The sequence below is a fragment of the Pimephales promelas genome, chromosome 12 (genome assembly GCF_988280905.1).
Source record: "Pimephales promelas chromosome 12, fPimPro1.hap1.1, whole genome shotgun sequence".
Taxonomy (NCBI): Eukaryota; Metazoa; Chordata; class Actinopteri; order Cypriniformes; family Leuciscidae; genus Pimephales; species Pimephales promelas.
Window position 1 is genome coordinate 33,200,201 of NC_142780.1, and position 20,522 is coordinate 33,220,722.

A 20,522-nucleotide genomic window follows, 5' to 3' on the forward strand; every position below is an offset into this window, starting at 1 on the left:
CTCTTTGAGGTGGTGACCATAGACCTCCATTATATGACTGACAGACAAGAACGGTTTGACCTAAAAACATCAAAATTTAAACTACTGTGGAAACAAAGAGACCTACATCTTGGATGCCCTTGAGGTAAGCTAAAACATATCAAAAATCAATTTCAAAGTGAACTATCCCTTTAATTTTACCAAAACAACTTTTGATGTTAATAATGTAGTACATTTTTAAAATTAACATTAACAAAGATTAATAAATGCTGTAGAAGTGCAGTTCATCATTAGTTCATGGTAACTAATGTAGTTCACTAATGTTGAATGATGAAAATATTTTAAATGTCAGGGTTAAAAGAGCGAGGAAACGCTTGAGACGTGTCATTCACACTGGAAGAGCGCTTCGTCTCACCTGAAACTGAGACAGGGCCGAGATCAGTGTGGAAGTGGCCTGTTGTCTGCGAGCGTCTACGAGAACCGTCAAACCCAGATCTCGTTTCTCCCTCCTGAAAGAAAAAAACCCGCAAAACACTTAGCGCAATAAATGTGTCTGGCAGTGAATTCATTTCCATGTCGATTCAGTAAACGGCGTCCCCACTCGAGCCGCCACAGAGATGGAAACACAGTGTGTGTATGAGGCGTTCCTCACCGCAGTCTGTTGCAGTAGTAGCAGAGCAGCCCGGTGATCTGGTTTGTGGTGCGACTCGCGTCTGTCCACACCTGGTTCCTGGTGCACACCTGCAGCACTGCTCTCCCACTGCGGTCTTGGTTACCTGGAGCAGAGGTCAGATGAGTAACCCGAGAAATCACACTGCACTCTCCATAGGGCTGAACCCTTTTGGGGGAGAAATCCTCTACGTTTTTTTTTTTTCTGATAAAATTTGCAATTGCAATTTAAAATGCATTGAAAAAAGTTCCAGGTTTGCTGTGCTTGTTTGTAGGGCTGGCCAAAAATGCTGTGATTATATCAAAATGACTGTAAAATTATAATGCGGTAATAAGCAGGGCGGGGCCGAGAGCTGTGGGAGCAGAGCGAATGTTCAAGTCATCATGAAATTTATGAAAATTTTAAATGTAACAAAATTAAAAAAAAAAAGACTTTCACAGATAAGACCAGGCCTGGGACTTAAATGTCAGTTTTTTTGACTGTACTAAAGCACAAAATTATAATTGTATGTTATGGCTTTAACTTTATTACAAATAATTATTATATTTTTGTAATTATGATCATTATGATTATGATACTATTGTAAAACCTAGTATTTTTGAAATAATGACAATAATAATTTTACAGTAAAATTACAATACTGATATACTGCAATTTATTTATTTGCTATCAGATATTTGCAACAATTTATTATCAAATGAGCTTGATTTCTTTAATTTTGAAGACATATTGTGATTTCTGTTTTATCCTTAATACGGATTATTATTGTTAACTAAAACTAAAAACATAAAAAATGCATTACCTGAAATAAAATGAAATATTTTTAAAAACTATTTTATTTCAGCTAGTTGCCACTTGCCATGTCAACGTTTCTCATTTTGATTCAGTTTAACTCAAAGAACTAAAACTAAATAAACTAGGGCTGTTCAAAAGTTAATTGCGATTAATCGCATCCAAAATAAAAGTCTGTGTTTACATAATATATTTGTGTGTGCTGTATATAATTATGTTGTATATATAAACACACACACATGCATGTATATATTTAAGAAAATGTGTTATTCATATATAAAATATTTAGATTTATATAATATAGATTATGTATTTATAAATATATACAGAATTTAAGCGCAGATAATTCTTCAATATATACATGCATGCATAGGTATTTATATATACAACATAATTATATACAGTACACACAAATATATTATGTAAACACAGACTTTTATTTTGGATGCGATTAATCGCAATTAACTTTTGCACAGCCCTAAAATAAACTGAAACTAATTTCTTAACTTTTTTTTATAAAATCAAATTCAAAACACTAACAGAAACTATAATAGTATATCAATGATACTACTGATTTTGCTTAATCATGCATTCCTACTGGTCATTTTGTGATACATTAAAAATGCATTAATTTGTGTGTGTGTGTATTAGTTTTAAACATCTGTTTGTGTTTCAGCTGATAGGCGAGACCCCAGGTCACGTACCAGGTAGTGTTATCGCAGCAGAGGTCAAGAGCTCCTGGTTGAGCTGGGTCATGAGTGAGGGCAGCGGTGGGGAACAGACAGCAGGGGGCGTTGAGGACGGGACAGGGGAGGCCGCTGGTCTGATGGAGGGTTTGGGAGGAACTAACTCGTCTCCGCTGTTACTGTTCCTTCTGGGACCATCATCAGGGACACCTAAACACATCAGAGAACGTCATCTCATTAACACGTGAGATCCTGAACACACACTACATATCGATCGAATATGATGATTGTGATTTAAAATTAAGCAACATCGTGAATATTAGTATTGGCACATTTTATTTTTCAACTTCAGCAGCAAAAACGGTAGAGTTGGTCAGTTCAATTCATTGCAAAATGCATTGATTCAAAACCAGCTCAAATAGTTGCAGAGAATGCATAAACTGTATATTTTGAATGCAATGTAAATTGCTAAATAGATGCATAAATGATTTAGAGTGTCAACACTCAAAACAAAAGCATGATACACTATTCTACTGTTTAAAGGGCTTTCTTTACTCCAAGGCCATTTATTTAATCAAAAATACAGTAAAAACAAGTTTAAAATAGCTGCTTTCAATTTTAAAATGCATTTGATTTCTTTGATCAAAGCTGTATTTTCAGCATCTTCAGGGTCACATGATCCTCCAGAAATCATTCTGATATTCTATTAACATTTCTTATTATCATCAATGTTGAAAACAGTACATTTTTTGTGGAAAACATCTTCAGGATTAAATCTTACTGAAACCATACGAATGAACGGTATTTAAAAAACACAATGATGAGCCTAAAACAAATCAAAAATACATAGAGATGCAAACAATCGGTTCATTTGACTCCAAATTAAACCTCAGAGTTGCCCGATACAGAGCATATATTGAATAGACCGTCTGGAAAGTTGAAAGAGGTGTGACAAAAACTATACGGTGACTCAATGTTGAGTCACGATCGAGACCAGGTGTGTGAGGCAGACACACAAACACACACGTCTGATGACGGTAACACACAGAGCTCGGTTTTTCAGCCCTCGGGCTTCGGTTTGAGGAATGCTGTGGCTGACATTCTCAGCTGAAGCAGATGTTTGTGAACTCTCTCCAGAATACAAGCCCTCGGGACGTTTCTTCCAAACAACACAACACAACACAACACTGCTCTTTCTCCTCATCCTGAGAGGATGAACACATGCCACACACAAACACAACAACAGCTCCAAGAAACACATATTAACTTCCTTCTTTCAAGGATTATATGATCCAAATTAAAAATGACATTGGTGTTTAGAGTAGCTACACACCCTTAATACACTGAGCTAGAATAAATACATTATATTTATATGTTAATGTAACAGTTTGTGGCACCGAGGAAGAACTTTTAAACATCAACCCAAACTCAAAAAAGGGGAAAAAAAAGCCTTTTTTTTTTTTTTAAAGATTTACACATTTCGATTAATAGTACAAATCCCATCAAAATCAATTGAATAATCCTTGCATATTATTCATATTAGTAGTTAGGAATTTTAAATGAGCAAAAAAAAAAATGTTAAAGTAAAAAGGGAATTGACTGTATAGTTTATACATTTTTGTGTGTGTATGTATGTATATATATATATAATTATTTAAATTTAATATTTCTACAAAAAAGTTTTATTAAGCTCAAATTTTTTAACTCATTTATAATTCTTCATTTATAATATGAATTTGATGGAATTTTACTATTAATTGAAATTTTTAAAATAAAATAAATTTTGTTAATCTTGTGGTTGATATTCAAAAGTTCTTCCTCTGTGCCATAAAATGTTATATTAACATATATTTTTTTTATGAATGCATAAAGGAAAGATCATTATATATCTTTACATACATAATACATTAGAATAAAAACACACATTAATTAATAAATATCAATAAACTAACAAACTCTTCATCCTAGTGTGTGCCCCCAATTTTCACAGTAATTAAACCAAGTAATTAAATAATTAAATCAATAAATATACACTGATTACAACAGTTTCTGTTCTTTCTCTGTCCCCTTTATAAAACTCCTGTAGATCAAGCCTGTCCTTTATCAGAAACTACGCTGAACTTGAGTTCATAAACATCTTTTACAGTAATTGCATAGTGACAGATTATGTTTAGTGAATTTTGAGAACATAATGTGTATAAATGTTTGTGCAATTTCACCACATCTCATGCACTTACATATAAACAATGTCAAGTCATACTTTTGAAGTTTTAAATTTCAAACTCCTGTCACCTCCTCCACTATTGTGTTTTTGATGACCTCATTTCCTGTGTGAATCTGAGACCGGCTCCTTTTGTGATGCACTTCCTCAACAAGCAGAGGAAGCTTGAAATAGACACCGAAACCTCTCGCACAAAACAGACAAACACTGCAGAACTAGAGCTGGTGAGGCAACTTTGAAAGAAAGATACAGTATATAACTACACTGAAGCTACAGATTATATAATATGCAATATGCAATACTATTATTTTTTAACACTTTACTTGAAACATGCACATATAGTGCAATATAAAAGTTTTCTAAATGTAATTGTAACCACAGTTATAATACATTATAATACTTCATTTGTACACTTTTAGAAAGTATAATGCATTAAAACACATGATGAACAAACCAATTTCATGTGTAACAAGAAATCTGCAAATATCATAATGCATTTTAACTTAACTAAAAATTAGGGCTGTGCAAAAGTTAATTGCAATTAATCGCATCCAAAATAAAAGTCTGTTTAACATAATATATTTGAGTGTGCTGTATATAATTATTTTGTATATATAAATACCTGCATGCATGTATATGTTTAAGAATTATTTACGCTTAAATTCTGTATATATATAAATACATAATCTATATTATATAAATATAAATATTTTATATAGGAATAACACATTTTCTTAAACATATACATGCATGTGTGTGTATTTATATATAAAATAATTATATACAGCACAAATATACTATAACACAGACTTTTATTTTGGATGCGATTAATCGCAATTAACTTTTGCACAGCCCTACTAAAAATATATGATGCATTGCAAAGTCCATTATGATTTTTTTGTATAATGCATTTAAAGGCTTCAAGTAAAGAGTTCAAGTTTTTTTTTTTTTTTTTTTTACAATTATAAATATGCTAAACAGGATCAAAATTTGAAACCCATGAATCTCAGTTAGGGTGCCATTGATAAACTTGTTAAAATACCAGATATAATTACATTTACTGCAATTTAAAAAAAAAAAACTGAATAATTTATAAACTCAGCAGCATTAAAGTAAAGATTGTAATTATACAATCTTTAATACAATATTACACTGTTAATTTTTTTTCTTGTTTTTTTGTTTGTTCGTTTTCTAACAATTTTTGGAATTATAAATAAAACAAAGATTTTTAGAGTAGGTTTTAAAAGAAAATATAATTTCAGTCTTTTATCAAACTTGCTTAAAAAATTTTAAGCAATTTCTGTGCAAAATGTGTTGCAAATACGCTTTGTTGAATCAGTTCATTTGTATGAATCATCTGAATGAACTGATTCACTGGAATGATTCGGGATTTCCCCAATAAGAGTTTCTTTAAGTTTGCTCGGTTGTTATAAAATGTAGGTTGTTGCGAGGAAAGCTAAAACAAGTTATTAGTGCCGTAGCTTTTAGTTATGCACTAACCTACACTGTTCAAAAGCTTCAGTGCCAACAACATTTGGTTGACTTTGCATACGTCTCTGAGAGATGGACGAGCCCTGTGGTATCATGGGAACCAGGTTATAATCGCAAGAGACCTAATGGAATCCCAAAGGCCAGGAAAACCACATCCCCCGTAATCCGATCCAGCCTCAAAGTCATTGGCATTTGTTTTCCGAACAAAGTCTGAGCTGACCCTTGCTTCGAACAGAACAGATATTACGTAGAGATGGGCTTCACTCTTTAAGCCTCTCTTCAGCATCTCCACGAGCCCGACGGGACACAATGCTTCCCATTATGACGGAGCGAGCCATCTGGATGTGAGCTTAACATCAGCGCAGGTAAGCGGCACAGAGATCCTCCCTCAGGTGGTCATCGGATCCGCTGTGGCTTCATGCCCAGACTCAATGGCTTGGATTTTCATGCGTGGGAAAGAGAGCCAGAGATCCCAGATGGGAATTTACCTAAACCACTCTGTGTGTGAGAGGCGAGCCAATTTCTAACCAGACTTGATGTGAAAAGTCATATTTCATCCTTACACTAAAAGCAAAAGAGCTAGGAAAAGTAGTTCGAGACCATATACCATTCAGGCTTATTAGTAAGATTGACAGATTAGCTAATAAAATAACATTTTAAATGTAATAATAATAAATAATCAATTATCTTATTCCCTTATTAATAAATTATTATTATGATCTCAAGTCTCACCTTTTTATTCAGGCCTTTTTATGACCTGTTTATGTGATTTTCATTTCTAATATATTTTAAGACATTGAATACTGGAGCAGTGCAGTAAGCAGACCAATAGCTGACGATCTAAAAATAAATTAAAATGATAGGTTCAACTCTTCTTTTTTTTTTATAAATGAGCTTAAATGTTAAGTTAACAGAATTAAGATTTGTTTTGATCTCATTGTGTTGGATTTACTTAAAATGTATATGGATCATTTTTGCATCATACGTTTTAAGTAATCACAACTTACTAAAAAATTAACAAGAAATCCTTTGTTATATGTATTTAAATATTTGAGTTCACGCAACATTCTTTACTTAAAAATATATGTAATATGATGCAAACATTTTTAAGTAAAGATTGTTGTGTGAACTCAAATATTTAGGTACTTATAACAAAGGTTTTCTTGTTAATTTTAAGTAAAATAATTCCAACTTGGCATTGCTTAAAAAGTATGATGCAAAAATGGTGCATATACTGTATATTTTAAGTAAATCCAACACCTCATTTTTTAGAGTGTAACATGTCTGTGGTTGTATTCTGTGGCGTTTCTTGTTTATTCTTGTCTTGGATATTACTTTTGTATTATTTTTGATTGTAAGGTGACCTTGAGTGTCATGAAAGCCGCTTTTAAATAAACGCATTATATTACTATTATTAAAACAATATTAAATAAAACTATAATATAATATTATTATATTATTCATTTATATAATAAAATATAAGTATTAATGTTAATATATTATTATAATATATATATATAAATATATATATATATATACTAAAGTGGATCAAAAAAGTTTATCAAAGTTGTACTTAGAAAAGAACAGATATTGTTCAAAATTCATGTATAACTTTGATAAATGGTTTTGATCCACTTCAAATGTTGACTACTGTATGTACAGTATATATACTGTTTATATATATATATATATATATATATATATATATATATATATATGTGTGTGTGTCATATATATACTGTATATATATATATGAAGAGTTCAGATGCAAAAGCCTCTAAATGCCATTTGAAATTTTCTTCTTTATTGATGATTTTTTATCAAACTTGTATATTTAAGTTCAGTAATTTCACTTAAATAACAATTAATAGGTAATTATCATTGCCATTTAAGTGAAATTACTTAACTTAAATATACAAGCTTGATAAAAATGATCATTAAAGAAGAAAATTTCAAATGGCACTTAGAGGCTTTTGCATCTGAACTCTTCATATATATATATATATATATAAATAAACAGTATAATATGCTATTTGGCACAGAGTTAGGACAAAAACCTAGCTAAAACATATACTGTAGGAGTTTTGCTCATTAATACACCTTCTTGTGACACTTAGGACGAGGTGTGACACGAAGTGACCCAAAATCTTAAGAATGGAAAGTTTGGGATTTCCTGCGGATAGACCCCAAAAACACTCCTGCCCCGAAGCACTAGACGGAAGGCAAAACCCTCTTTCTTTCAAGCACTCAATAGCAGGAAGAGCTAAATAAAGCAATGTAAAGCCTTCAGTGCAGTATCGTGCCTTTGGGGATCATCATGGCTGCACATTACAGCAAACACATCAGAAAGACAAGCAAGCCTCTCTTACAGGGCAGGGCCGCTGAAACATTCCTAAACACTCGCGCTATTAGTCCTCACATGCAGCGAGTCGCAAGCCATAAAATAAAGTGGAAGGAATGACAAGCTGTCTCCTCTGATAATCTGCTCACAGATGAGCCCGTTGACGGTCCCGCGTTCTGCTGCAGGTGATAATTACACCGCGGAGCACAACAGAACAACTGTCTGGAACCAGAAGCTTTCAACGCCTCAGGCGACATGATTTGATGAGGGAAGCTTGTCGGTATGAGTAAACAGCACTGAAGAAATAAGAGTTCATTCTGATGGTAAAGAAGCACAAACAAGGTGTGTCCTCCTGGCTAAACCCAATGCCAATTAGATTCCAGCGATCTTTACACATGTGATGTGGTAAAATCAATCACAAAGTGTGTGTAGATGGGACTTTCTCTGCAAGTGTTTAAAGGGATAGTTCACAATGGAAATTCGCCCATTAAAGGAGAACTCCGGCGAACAATGAACCTTTGGTCTAATAAAACATCGGTACATAGTCAACCGTTCTCTGAGTTTTGTTTTCATGATAATCGAATGTAAAAAGTTTTATTTCTAAAAACTGTTTAGCGTATAATGCTAGTAATGGGGGCATTGACTAAGTAAAAAGAAATCGCTAGTTTATACCACTAACAAGGCTCAAAATAGCCCCACACTCACGCAGTAACATAATGAGGCTCCATACATGCAAAACGAAGCGTTGAGAACTTTGTAAGTGTACAGACCGTTTAATAAGAAGATACTTTATGAAGACAGTTCACTTCGCGTATACAGACAGGAGCCATCTTAAAAAATAGTCTAGAATAAGTCGATCCCCGAACGCCGTTCCTCAGCACGACGTTCGTGGTTTGACTTATCGAGACTATTTTTTAAGATGGCTCCTGTCTGTATACGCGAAGTAAAATTCACTCTCTTCATAGACAGTATAAGAGACTCTCTTTCAGTCGCTATTGCTTGTAGTAACCTAGCCGCAAGGAATCTAAACACAGTGGAACATTAAAACCCTCCGCCGCCAACTAGCGTTTCGGAGCAGTACTGCAGAGCAACCAAGACCTGAACGCAGAAGTATAAAACGCTCACAACGGCGTTGGCTACGCACGTACACTACGGCATACCCTCGACGCAGAAGTATAAATTGGCCTTAAGTGGTCTTTAATAATGTTCGTAACGTCTACGTTATAATAACTTCTTTTTCTGAAACGTTTCTTTAATGTTTTTTAAATGTTACTACTCTTTCTCAGAATGTTCAGAAAAGAAATGTTCCCATAATGTTTACATAACAACAACAAAAAAAAACTGGATGTTGTGAAAGTTCGGAAACATCTCATTAATTAATGACCCAGATAGCAAACTGACATTGAATCAACGTAGAAATACGACATCGAAACAACGTTGATCTGACATTGTTTTGCTCATCGAATTAACGTTGAACCAACGTCAGACGCGTCATTCTTTCAAAACTAACGGAAAATCAACTTGAAATCAACGCGTTGTTTCAACGTTATGAAAGCAAACCAATTTTCGATTTTCATTTAGCTTTGAAGAATGCCGCGCCTGACGTTGGCTCAACGTTAATTCGATGAGCAAAATCAACGTTGTTTCAATGTCATGAGAGACGTCGTTTCCACGTTGATTCAATGTCAGTTTGCTGTCTGGGGAAAACATTAACAATTAACATTTTAGAGCACTTTTTTGTTATCTAGGTGTGCGTCTGCGCTCACACAATGGGTTCTCAGCAGTATCAAGTTAAAAGTCAACCGCTTCTGAAACTTATGGGCCAAACAGAAAACATATTATTATTAAAAATTGCCAAATATCGGCCGTGGTGATACATTGGTTGACCACTAGTTAAGACAGTGTTTCCCAAACCCCGTTCCTGGCGGCACACCAACACTGCGCGTATTCTTTGTCTCCCTTATCAAACACACCTGATTCAACTCATCAGCTCATAATCGGATGGGTTAATGAGCTGATGAGTTCAATCAGGTGTGTTTGATTAGGGATACAAAGAATACGCGCAATGTTGGTGTGCCGCCAGGAACTGGGTTGGGAAACACTGAGTTAAGACATGTTGTTTTTTATAAAAGAGTTTACCTGAGCACTCTTTGCTGCTCCGTTTCTCAATGCCAGGAAAGGCCGCCTCCAAGTCCAGTTTTCCGAAACGGAAAGCATAGCCGTTCATAAGTTTCTTGGGAAGGCCGGAGGATCCGCCGGAGGATGAGCGCGCCCGGTGACCTTTAACCTGCAAGGCCTTATGGGTACGTTCGAGAGATTTGGAGCGTCTCTCGTCTGGACTGAGCTCAGTGTTCTTGGGGGGATTTACGGCGGGAGAACCGTTGCGGGATACATCTCCTCCCAACCATCCACGGGCGCAGATCCTCCGCGGGATCGGCTCCTTTGAGGCGGAGCCAGGAGACGTCGACTCCGTTCCCTCCTCCAGAATGGACTCGGAGCTGGAGCCGAGGTTCATTGGGTTCTGCAGTGCCTCCATGTAGGACTTGCGGAAAAGCCGCCGTGACTCGAAGGTTGTCGAGTCTCTAGGGTGACGCTTCCGGAGGCCGGGATTACTAAGGTCCGTGCTGAACGAGAGCATTTTGTGTCCGATTCGACCTCGAATGCATCCCTGATCCGTGCTGGGACTCTTCTGCAAGGGCGAATCCTCTGAGCGCAGGGAGCCGATGCCCATATCCGTAAGGCTGCGGCTGAGAACGGGCTCCGACACGGTGGATTCGCCGCCTAGAGAGTCTCGTGAACTGAGCGTTCCCGTGGATCCGTGCGTGCTGCATGTGCTTAGCTGACCGCGCAGGGTCGCTCCACCGCTCCGCGCCTGCATGATGGCGTCAGCGGTGCTGGTCACAAACAAAGGATTCACCACGTTCTTCCAGGGTGTGCGGTAAACCACGGCGCCGGTACTGAGGAGGCAGTTCTGGAGAGGCTGCAAGTTGCGCTCACGCGTTACATTCTGCAGGAAGTCCGGCGTAAAAATGCTGCCGTACATGCTCTCGGCCACAGGGATCTCTGCGATGGCTTGCCCGCTCCCCGACAGGCATTTTATGACCAGTTTGGCAGCCTTGCGTCCTAAAGGAACCACCTGCAGGTAGAAATCGCCCTGCCGCAGACGTACTTTATGAAGCGGTGCGAGTTGCAGAACCACCTTCTCATGTAAACAGAGCGGCCATCCCTCGTGGTACAGCAACAGGCCTTTGAATCGCAGCTGAGGAAGACAAAAAGAACAAATTCATCAGATACCATAGATTTACAGGCATGCAATCATTAAATACAAAAATTCAAAAAAAGAAAATATTGAAAAGTGAAATTTCTGCAAAACTGATCTAGAACAGAAAACGATTCCCTCAAAGATCATGCCAGAGTTAAATGAGACTGCTGCTGAGTGCCCTTGATAATTAATACAGGAGCGTAAGGTTTCAGGTATGTGCTCACACAGCGCTAACCTGCAGAAATACAAAGCCTCCCTGAGCAAGTCTTTCATTTCAGCCTGATCCTCTTTGCCAAGTTCACCCCAGTCGGCTCACAACACTCTCTGTTTGGGCTGTTTTTCACAGTAATACTGAACCCTCTTTCAGCCTGAAGCATTCATCCTCCCTCTCATGTTCCCACTCTCGCAGCTTTTGTCTCGGAGAGAATTTAAAGGGATTGAACATGTTTAGCTGCAGCAGCGCTACTGACTTCAAGAACAACATCTCTAGCGGAGACGGTCAGCAGTGAAATAATCAGCGAATGAATGGCTAGTCAGCTAATGCACAAAATCGAGTTTAAAGAATGCATGATGCATGGCAAATTTCTATGCAGGTCCAATAAAATAAAATTTAAAAAATATAATAATAAAATATAACAAGTATATATATATATATATATATTAATTTGTTAATGTATTCATGGTAATATGCATACATTTGAAGTGGATCAAAAGCTTTCCTTAAAGTTATACATGAATTTTGAACAATACCCATTCTTGTCTTAGGACAACTTTGATGAACTTTTTTGATCCACTTCAAATGTGTATATATATTACGGAGGCGTATTGCATTCACTTGAAGAAAAAAAAAGTCTACTCTGTTTTTCTGAATTAATGAGTTAATTTTTCATGAGAAAAAAAAATTGCTCTGTTTTTCTGAATTAATGAGTTAATTTTTCATGAGAAAAAAAGTTTTTCTCTGTTTTTCTGAATTAATGAGTTAATTTTTCGTGAGAAAAAAAGTTTTTGCTCTGTTTTTTTCTGAATTAACTCGTTAATTCAGAAAAACAGAGCAAAAAAAAAAAAATCCATGAAAAATTAACTCGTTAATTCAGAAAAACAGAGAAAAAAAAAATCCATGAAAAATTAACTCATTAATTCAGAAAAACAGAGCAAAATATTTTTTTTCTCATGAAAAATTAACTCATTAATTCAGAAAAACAGAGCAAAAAAAAAAAATTCCATGAAAAATTAACTCGTTAATTCAGAAAAACAGACCAAAAACTTTTTTTCTCATGAAAAATTAACTCGTTAATTCAGAAAAACAGAGCAAAAAAAAAATTCCATGAAAAATTAACTCGTTAATTCAGAAAAACAGACCAAAAACTTTTTTTCTCATGAAAAATTAACTCATTAATTCAGAAAAACAGAGCAAATTTTTTTTCTCATGAAAAATTAACTCGTTAATTCAGAAAAACAGAGTAGATTTTTTTTTCTTCAAGTGAATGCAATACGCCTCCGTAATATATGTATATATATGTAAATATATATATATATATATATATATATATATATATATATATATTTATTAATAAAGCAAATACTGAGTGAACATCCACTAAGTACAGTAGCTTTGTATAATTAGGTTTCTTATTAAAAATTACAAATATTATCTATTAGCAGGCAACTTGAAAGTTACGTTTAAAATCTCTTAAACGTAACATCTAATTGTGATACTTTTTATTGGAAAATAAAGTGTTACTTTTGCGTTACTTTTTCCTCACCTGTACTGGGCTTGCTTGTTTGTTTTTTAATAAAAATACAAATGTAAAGGCCATTTCACACCAAATTGTTGGATGAATTGGATCATAGAAGGTCAGCAACAAAGACATTGGTTGATAAAGTAAGATTAAATACATAAAGTTTATTTGTATTGTTTAACATATTTAATTGCAAGTGTGCATAATATTTTGAGTTTGCATTTGACTGTTTTTTTTATTTTATTTTGAGGAATACTGAATCTGTTTTTGTGCAATGAGTAAATGCATGCTCACATTTAGTCTAAAACTACAAAAAGCATCATTTTCACACAACGCCTCATGATTTCTCTAAACATGAGGACAGTAGGAGATGTCTATGGAAGCTTGTTTCCAGCACAGAAGGAAAAATAAAAAAGGTAATTGCGACTTTTTATCTCACAATTCTGACTTTTTTTTTTTCCACAATGGGCTATATGCACGCATAAGTTCCGCATTTGACGTAAGGATGCTCGTCCATTTCCGGTTGTGTAGATTAAAGCGGAGGAAAACCGGAGAAAACGGGATTATGGCAGAGTCTTCAATATTTACTGTCCTCCCGTCTTTGAAACGAAACGTACATACGTTTAGATGTAATTTTATATATAGCTATGTTTATTTAATATAATTTTAAAAAGAAGCATAAACACAATGAGGGGTGTCTGTTTTATCTGTTTTTGTGACTAACGTTTCATTAGTATAACCATGGAGTATAAAATTCAATATAAATTCTCGGTATTGCATTGGACTCTATGATAGGCGGAAGTTATCGAGCATCCTTAATCCTTCACCGGAAATAACGCCGTGCATAGAGCCCATTGCGAGTTTACATCTTGTAATTCTGACTTTATTTCTCAGAATTGCAAGATAGTCGCAATTGCGTGTTATAAAGTCGCAATTGTGAGTTATAAAGTCAGAACTGAGAGATATAAATTCAGAATTGATTGATATAAGTCGCAATTGCGTGTTATAAAGTCAGAAATGCATGACATAAAGTTTGCGTGTTGTAAAGTCAGAGTTGTGAGATAAAAACTATTCTGAGGGGGATAAGTTTGTCTTTTTTTTCCCTTTAGAATTGGCCTGATAACTCGCAATTGCACAATCTCACAATTCTGAGAAAAAAGTTGAGATATAAATTTGCAATTATGTGTTATAAAGTCAGAATTGCGAGATATAAACTCGCAATTGTGAGATAAAAAGTCACAATTCAGTCTTTTTTCTCACAATTGTGACTTTATTTCTCAGAATTGCGACTTTATTTCTCACAATTCTGACTTCATATCTCGCAATTGTGAGATAAAAAGTCGCAATTATTTTAATTTAATTTTCTTATTCAGTGGCAGAAACAAGCTTCCATAGATGTCAGTCAATACATGGGAAAACAAAGTACTTACTTGTTTGAAAAAGTAACTACGACAATTTTGTTTTAAGTATAAAAGTAGTATGCTACTTTTCTTGTTACTTGAAAAAAGTAATCTGATTACGTTACTTTTTCACCCGGCGTTTTCTATTACTTTGAAATGCTTCTGAGGGTACTCACACAGGCCTCCTCCTTTATTATCTGCAGGATTCTCTTGGCGGGCAGCAGGAAGTCAATGAAACAGCGCAGGCCGTCGCCGCGGTACTGTCTCTCCACCACGCTGAAGAGCTGCCACAACACGGTCACCGCGCTCACGCTGAACGGAGGGTACAGCGCAGATAGTGTACTCTGAATACAGTGGTCCAACGACTCCGAGTCCTGCGACAAATCACACAATGACAGTCATTCAACTTTTAGGACACATGAAGCATCAGTTTCTGGATTACTAGAAACCAAACCAAATTATTATGGACAGTGGAAATCTGGAGTAAACAATGTCAGCATGTTGTTTTTGGTTTGGTTGGTGAGACTATCGCTGGTCGCAAGTTCAATTCCACCGTTCCCAGTTACAAACACAAAAAGCAGGATGTCAGGAGGTCACGGGACACTGATGAGACAGGAAACACCTGTCGATGTAACGTCATTGACTGGACAATAACAGGCAGGATGGAAAATCCTGTCCCTAATGCAGCACTATATCATATCTGAGGACTTTCCATTCGGATATGATTCCCACTATCCTCCTAGACTAACAAAACCGTGACCTGGGACAGTCAACTTTAGGTGAAACGGGCAGGGTGGCGGACAAAATGAAAATGAATGCGTTTGAGTCAGGGTTATATATACAAGTTATAACTGAAATTAAAACCATTGAAAAAATGCGTTAGTTGAAATAAAATGAACATTAATTGAACTAAGGTAATATAAAACTTATTTTGTTGAAACATTTCTCATTTTAATTTAGCTTAACTTGATGTGCTAAAATAAAAAAATATATAGACATCAATAAAATAAAAACTAATAGAAATGAAAAAGGCATTATAAACCATGTATAAAATTACAATTATAAATAATTTATATGTAATTTATTTGAGAATAATTTATAATTAAATATATTTAAAAATAAATTACATAGCACGCACATATGTGTGTACATTTTTAATTTAAATTATTTAAAATATTATTCGTAAAATAACTAAAAATAAAACTAAATAGACATCAAAATATAATGATATGATATTACACACACACATATAAATAATTTAAATTATAAATATAAATGTATATGATATATATAGATAGAGAGATTGAGTGAGAGATAGATAAAGAATAAACTATTTAATAACTATATTTAATAACTATATACTAAAAGAATTTTGTAGAAAAACTAAAAAATAAAACAAAACTGATTAAAATATATATGGAAAACCCGAGAACTAGTAAAAAATTACAAAAACACAACAAAATTAGTGAAAATAAAACAATTTAAATAAAAGCTATAATAGTATATGAACGATCCTAAAATAACACTGATTTGGGTGCAAGACTATAAAAACTGGATTAGACATCATCATCATGATGGGAAAAGCCCAGGAAAAATCCCCGGCAAAGTAACCAAAAGCTCTCACTTTAACTCTCCCTGTTTGTTCTGCTCTGCTGGCCCTGTATTAGACAATGACAATGTGCCGTCCACATGCCGTGACTCCTCCACAGGGCAGCCATTGTTTCATCCCTCCTGCAGAAAGTCTCTAGGAAACTAAACGGCTCACCCACATTAGTGGCACTGTGGCTCGCAGAGCTCCAGAAATAATCACAGCGCTCAAACTGCAGGGGAGAGTAGAACCGCATTTTGGAGGAAAAGCTAACAATGGGAGGAAAGGCAACAAGATTTCTAACATCGTTCAACGGTACTTTTTTAGGTTATTGTGGCAGGCTACAAAAGTAAGATTATGGATCTGTCCAGCGCCTGACAGGAGCCTCTAAAGCCTCGTGACCCAAGACGGTCAAAATAAACAGAATCAAAGGGCCCTTTCATCACATTTAAATAATAATAATAATAAAATCCACGGCTAGCTGTGCATTAAACAATTTTAACCCTTCCTAAAACGTTAGATTTTTTGACATCTTAATTTCAAAAGGCTATATCTTAAAAGTGATAAAAGATAGATACTTTCTGTAAATTAGAGAAATATTAAGGATGACCCAAAGATTATGTACACTCTAAAAAATTTCTGGGTTGTTTTAACCCAACTTTGGGTCAAATATAGATAAACCCAGCCACTGGGTTTCATTTTTTAATTACATTTTTAACCCAATGTTTGGGTTTGGCTATATTTGACCCAAAGTTGGGTTAAAACAACCCAGCATTTTTAGAGAGTAGGGATTACATTTTCCCATCTAATTTGCATATTATGATGTCATATGGTGGCGGCAATCTTGGATTTTAGAATTTTCATGAAAAGTCACATGTTTAAATGATAAAATGCAGCACTTCTTTCCCCCCAAAATCACCTTCTGTATGCTATATTGCAGAATACTGAATGCTCAGGTATATAATAAGCAGTAAACAAACTGTGTTTTGGATTATCATTTGCCAGCATTGACAACTTAGGCTCATCTTAAAAGCTGTTATTGAGGTTTCCAGCGCAATATTTGAACGAAAGGGTAAAAATTAAGGTTATTTTGACCTTCCAGTCAATCAGAATCGAGTATTTAGACAGACCATGGTATAAATATATAGTTGTACTGTATCTTTCAACATACCATCTGATGTTTATTCGGCGCTGTAACTAAAGTGGAAGAGATGATCAGTTCATGTGCCACTTTACAGCCATCTGTCACATTAAAGAGCACCAAAACTGTATTTATTGTTTTAATTTCACAATAAAATGTACAGAATTTAATAGGGTTGTGAAACGATTAATCGCATCCAAAATAAAAGTTTGTGTTTCTACATAATATATGGTGTATAATTATTTTGTATGTATAAATACACACACATGCATGTATATATTTAAGAAATATTTGCGAGTATATACTTTATATATATTTATAAGGGCTGTCAAACGATTAATCGCAATTAATCGCATCCAAAATAAATGTTTGTGTTTACATAATATATGTGGGTGCACTGCGTATAATTATTTTATATATATATAAATACACACACATGCTTGTATATATTTAAGAAATATTTTCATGTATATAGATTTATATATAATTTATATTATACATAAATATAAATATTTTATAAATAAATAATAATTTTTTCTTAAATATACATGCATGTGTGTGTATTTATACAAAATAACTATACACAGTGCACCCACATATATTATGTAAACACAAACTTTTATTTTGAATGCGATTAATCACGATTAATCTTTTAACAGCCCTAATATTTATAAAAAAATTAATATTATACATATAAATATTTCATATATTAATAACACATTTTTCTTAAATATATACACGCATATGAGTGTATTTATAGATACAAAATATTTATACACACTACACACACATATATTATGTGAACACAAACTTTTATTTTGGATGCTTTTGTTTCGCAGCCCTAAAATTTAAAAGCTAAAATTTAGGAACAAGGCACAAATGATTGCGATTTCTAGATAACAGGCACACTCACATAACAAAGTTTTGTTCAGGCATCAATCACATCACAGACTAACCTTATATTTTGACTTCAAAAATGAATGAATGGGATTTGATCTCCCAAAGTGTCACTAGTGGAGTCTGGAGGGTTGAAGATTTTTACAACATGTTTTAACCTGAAAACTTTTGCATTGGTATAAACTTAAGCTGTATTCAGGACGGCCTGCATATCTGTATCAGTGCGCCCCCACCCAAAACAGCACTTTTAAAGTCTGGGAAGACTAAACACACGGCTTGAAAACAGCGCTGGACGGAGAGCTGGAGATAAGTGAGGCTTTGAAGATGAAAGATAAATAAGAGCGGGCAGAGGGAGAACTTCTGACGCATCTCCATAACCTTGAAAAAGTTATTTCACCTGGCTGAAGCCAGTAAAAGAGCTTTTAATAGCAGCCAAAGCACAAGTGTGGGCTTGGAGGAAGCATGGATGTGTGTGTGTGGTATCTGTGCCTGAATCCGCCCTCTTTGATGGTGTTTATGGCAGATGGTGGAGGTGCTGGATGAGACCTGGCTGGACCTGTAATTATACCGCCTATATTATATGGATTCCAGGTGTTGCTCTGTTCTCTATTAAAACAGACTGACATCCGCTACACGAGGTACAGCCACAGAACCAGCACACTAATGCATGTTTAGCTTTGGTTTAAACTTTAGTCAAACATCTCCACTATTGAGGTTTAGGGATTTGATCACAACCTGCTTCAACTGCAACACGACATCAAACAATCACGCAGCTTGTCGAGTTCCCTTTTTTTTAAGTGATCAGACTAACAAACTGGGGGGAAAAAAATATTTCTTATTTATCCAAGAGGATTTAACAAGCAAGCAACCATCTAAAACACCATAGCAACCACCTAGAACACCATAGCAACCACTCAGACACAACATGTTAGCCTCATATTAACAAGAACCATTCACATTTTCTTTGTAAAAAGCTGCTGTGAAATGTTGTTATATACTAATTGTTAGAAAATACAAGAATTTACTATACAACATGGTTCCCACAACTTTTGATCAATGAATGTCCATTTATATGTATTATCATTCATATAAATACACACAAACACTTACAAATATATGGCAAGACGTGCAAACTAATTGATTAATTCCTTAACATTTTATGAAATAAATTATATTATATAGATTTTATACATGTCCTCAGTGTTGGGTAAGTTACTCTAAAAAAGTAATTAATTAGTAGATACTAATTACCTCAACAGTGTAATTAGATTACTGTACTAATTAATTACGCTCTCTAAAAAGTATTTAATTACTTTCAAAATCCCATATCAATCTCAACCAGCTGAATAATACAAGGATAGACATGAATCAGTTTTAATTCTTTCAAATAAATACTATAAAATTGCATGAATTATCCTTAAACAGACCAAGGTGGAGAAGGTTACATTATAAAAACATACTTTTTAGCATCAGACAATACATTTTGATGTTAAACCCACTATTGTTTACGTCTGATCTCATGACATTTCACACTTTTTTCATATTTTACAATAATTCACACGGATTTGTATGAGTGCGGTAGTACACCTCATAAAATTCATACGAATCGCTGTGAGATCGGATTGATCTATACACAGTATTTACCTCAATTACATCAGAAGTAACTGTAATTAAATTACAGATAAATGAAGAGTAATCCCCCACTTTACACTTTCAAGGGAAAAGTAATTAAATTACAGTAACTAATTACTGTGTTTATATTACTGATTTCTATGACTTTTACAATTTGAAGGTTTCCCCAAGACCGTGGGAACCCTGAGCAGAACACTAAAGATGTTGATTTGACAAATCCTTGACATCACCGCTGCCACTGATGCTCTAATAGACTTGAGGTCCACTTAACCACCTTTTACTGCAGTGCAAACATACAGTAACTAAGCAGGAGCCGCGATTTGCCAAACGAAGCATCTCTAAACGCCAGCCCTTGCAGAGAGCGCTAAACAAACCATGTGTGAACTCCTGACAGTCTGACGGGAAGGGCATCTGTGTCCTTTACTGGGTCAGGAAGACAAAGGCCTCGCGCACCAGCTCTCCAGTGGAGCATGAAGCCACCGCGGGAGTGAAACAGGAGAGGAGACACACACACCTTCTAAATGCAGGTGTCGAAACAGGTTTAATGCATCTATAGAGCTGTCTGTGACAGATGCATGATTATGGAGAGGGAAAACACAACGGGTCGAGATACGCGATGCTGAACTGGGGTTAGCACAGCCAAACGTGTACAGGGTGAAAGATAGTTAGGCCCCAGTCCACAC

General features: G+C 35.1%; 1 protein-coding gene across 5 annotated transcripts in view; it reads right to left on the bottom strand.

The window, feature by feature from the left end:
* The window catches only part of plekhg4b (pleckstrin homology domain containing, family G (with RhoGef domain) member 4B), a 69,029-nt gene that overhangs the window by 22,188 nt on the left and 26,319 nt on the right, over nucleotides 1–20,522 (bottom strand). For all 5 annotated transcript variants that reach the window (XM_089118035.1, XM_039660882.2, XM_039660879.2 and 2 more), the window contains exons 2-6: nucleotides 14,758–14,955; nucleotides 10,320–11,439; nucleotides 2,146–2,337; nucleotides 632–755; nucleotides 395–488 (exon numbers count right to left, since the gene is read on the bottom strand). In XM_089118035.1, coding sequence (XP_088974161.1) covers nucleotides 395–488; nucleotides 632–755; nucleotides 2,146–2,337; nucleotides 10,320–11,223 — 1,314 coding nt within the window. In that variant the 5' untranslated portion in view covers nucleotides 11,224–11,439; nucleotides 14,758–14,955. The remainder of the gene's footprint in view (nucleotides 1–394; nucleotides 489–631; nucleotides 756–2,145; nucleotides 2,338–10,319; nucleotides 11,440–14,757; nucleotides 14,956–20,522) is intronic.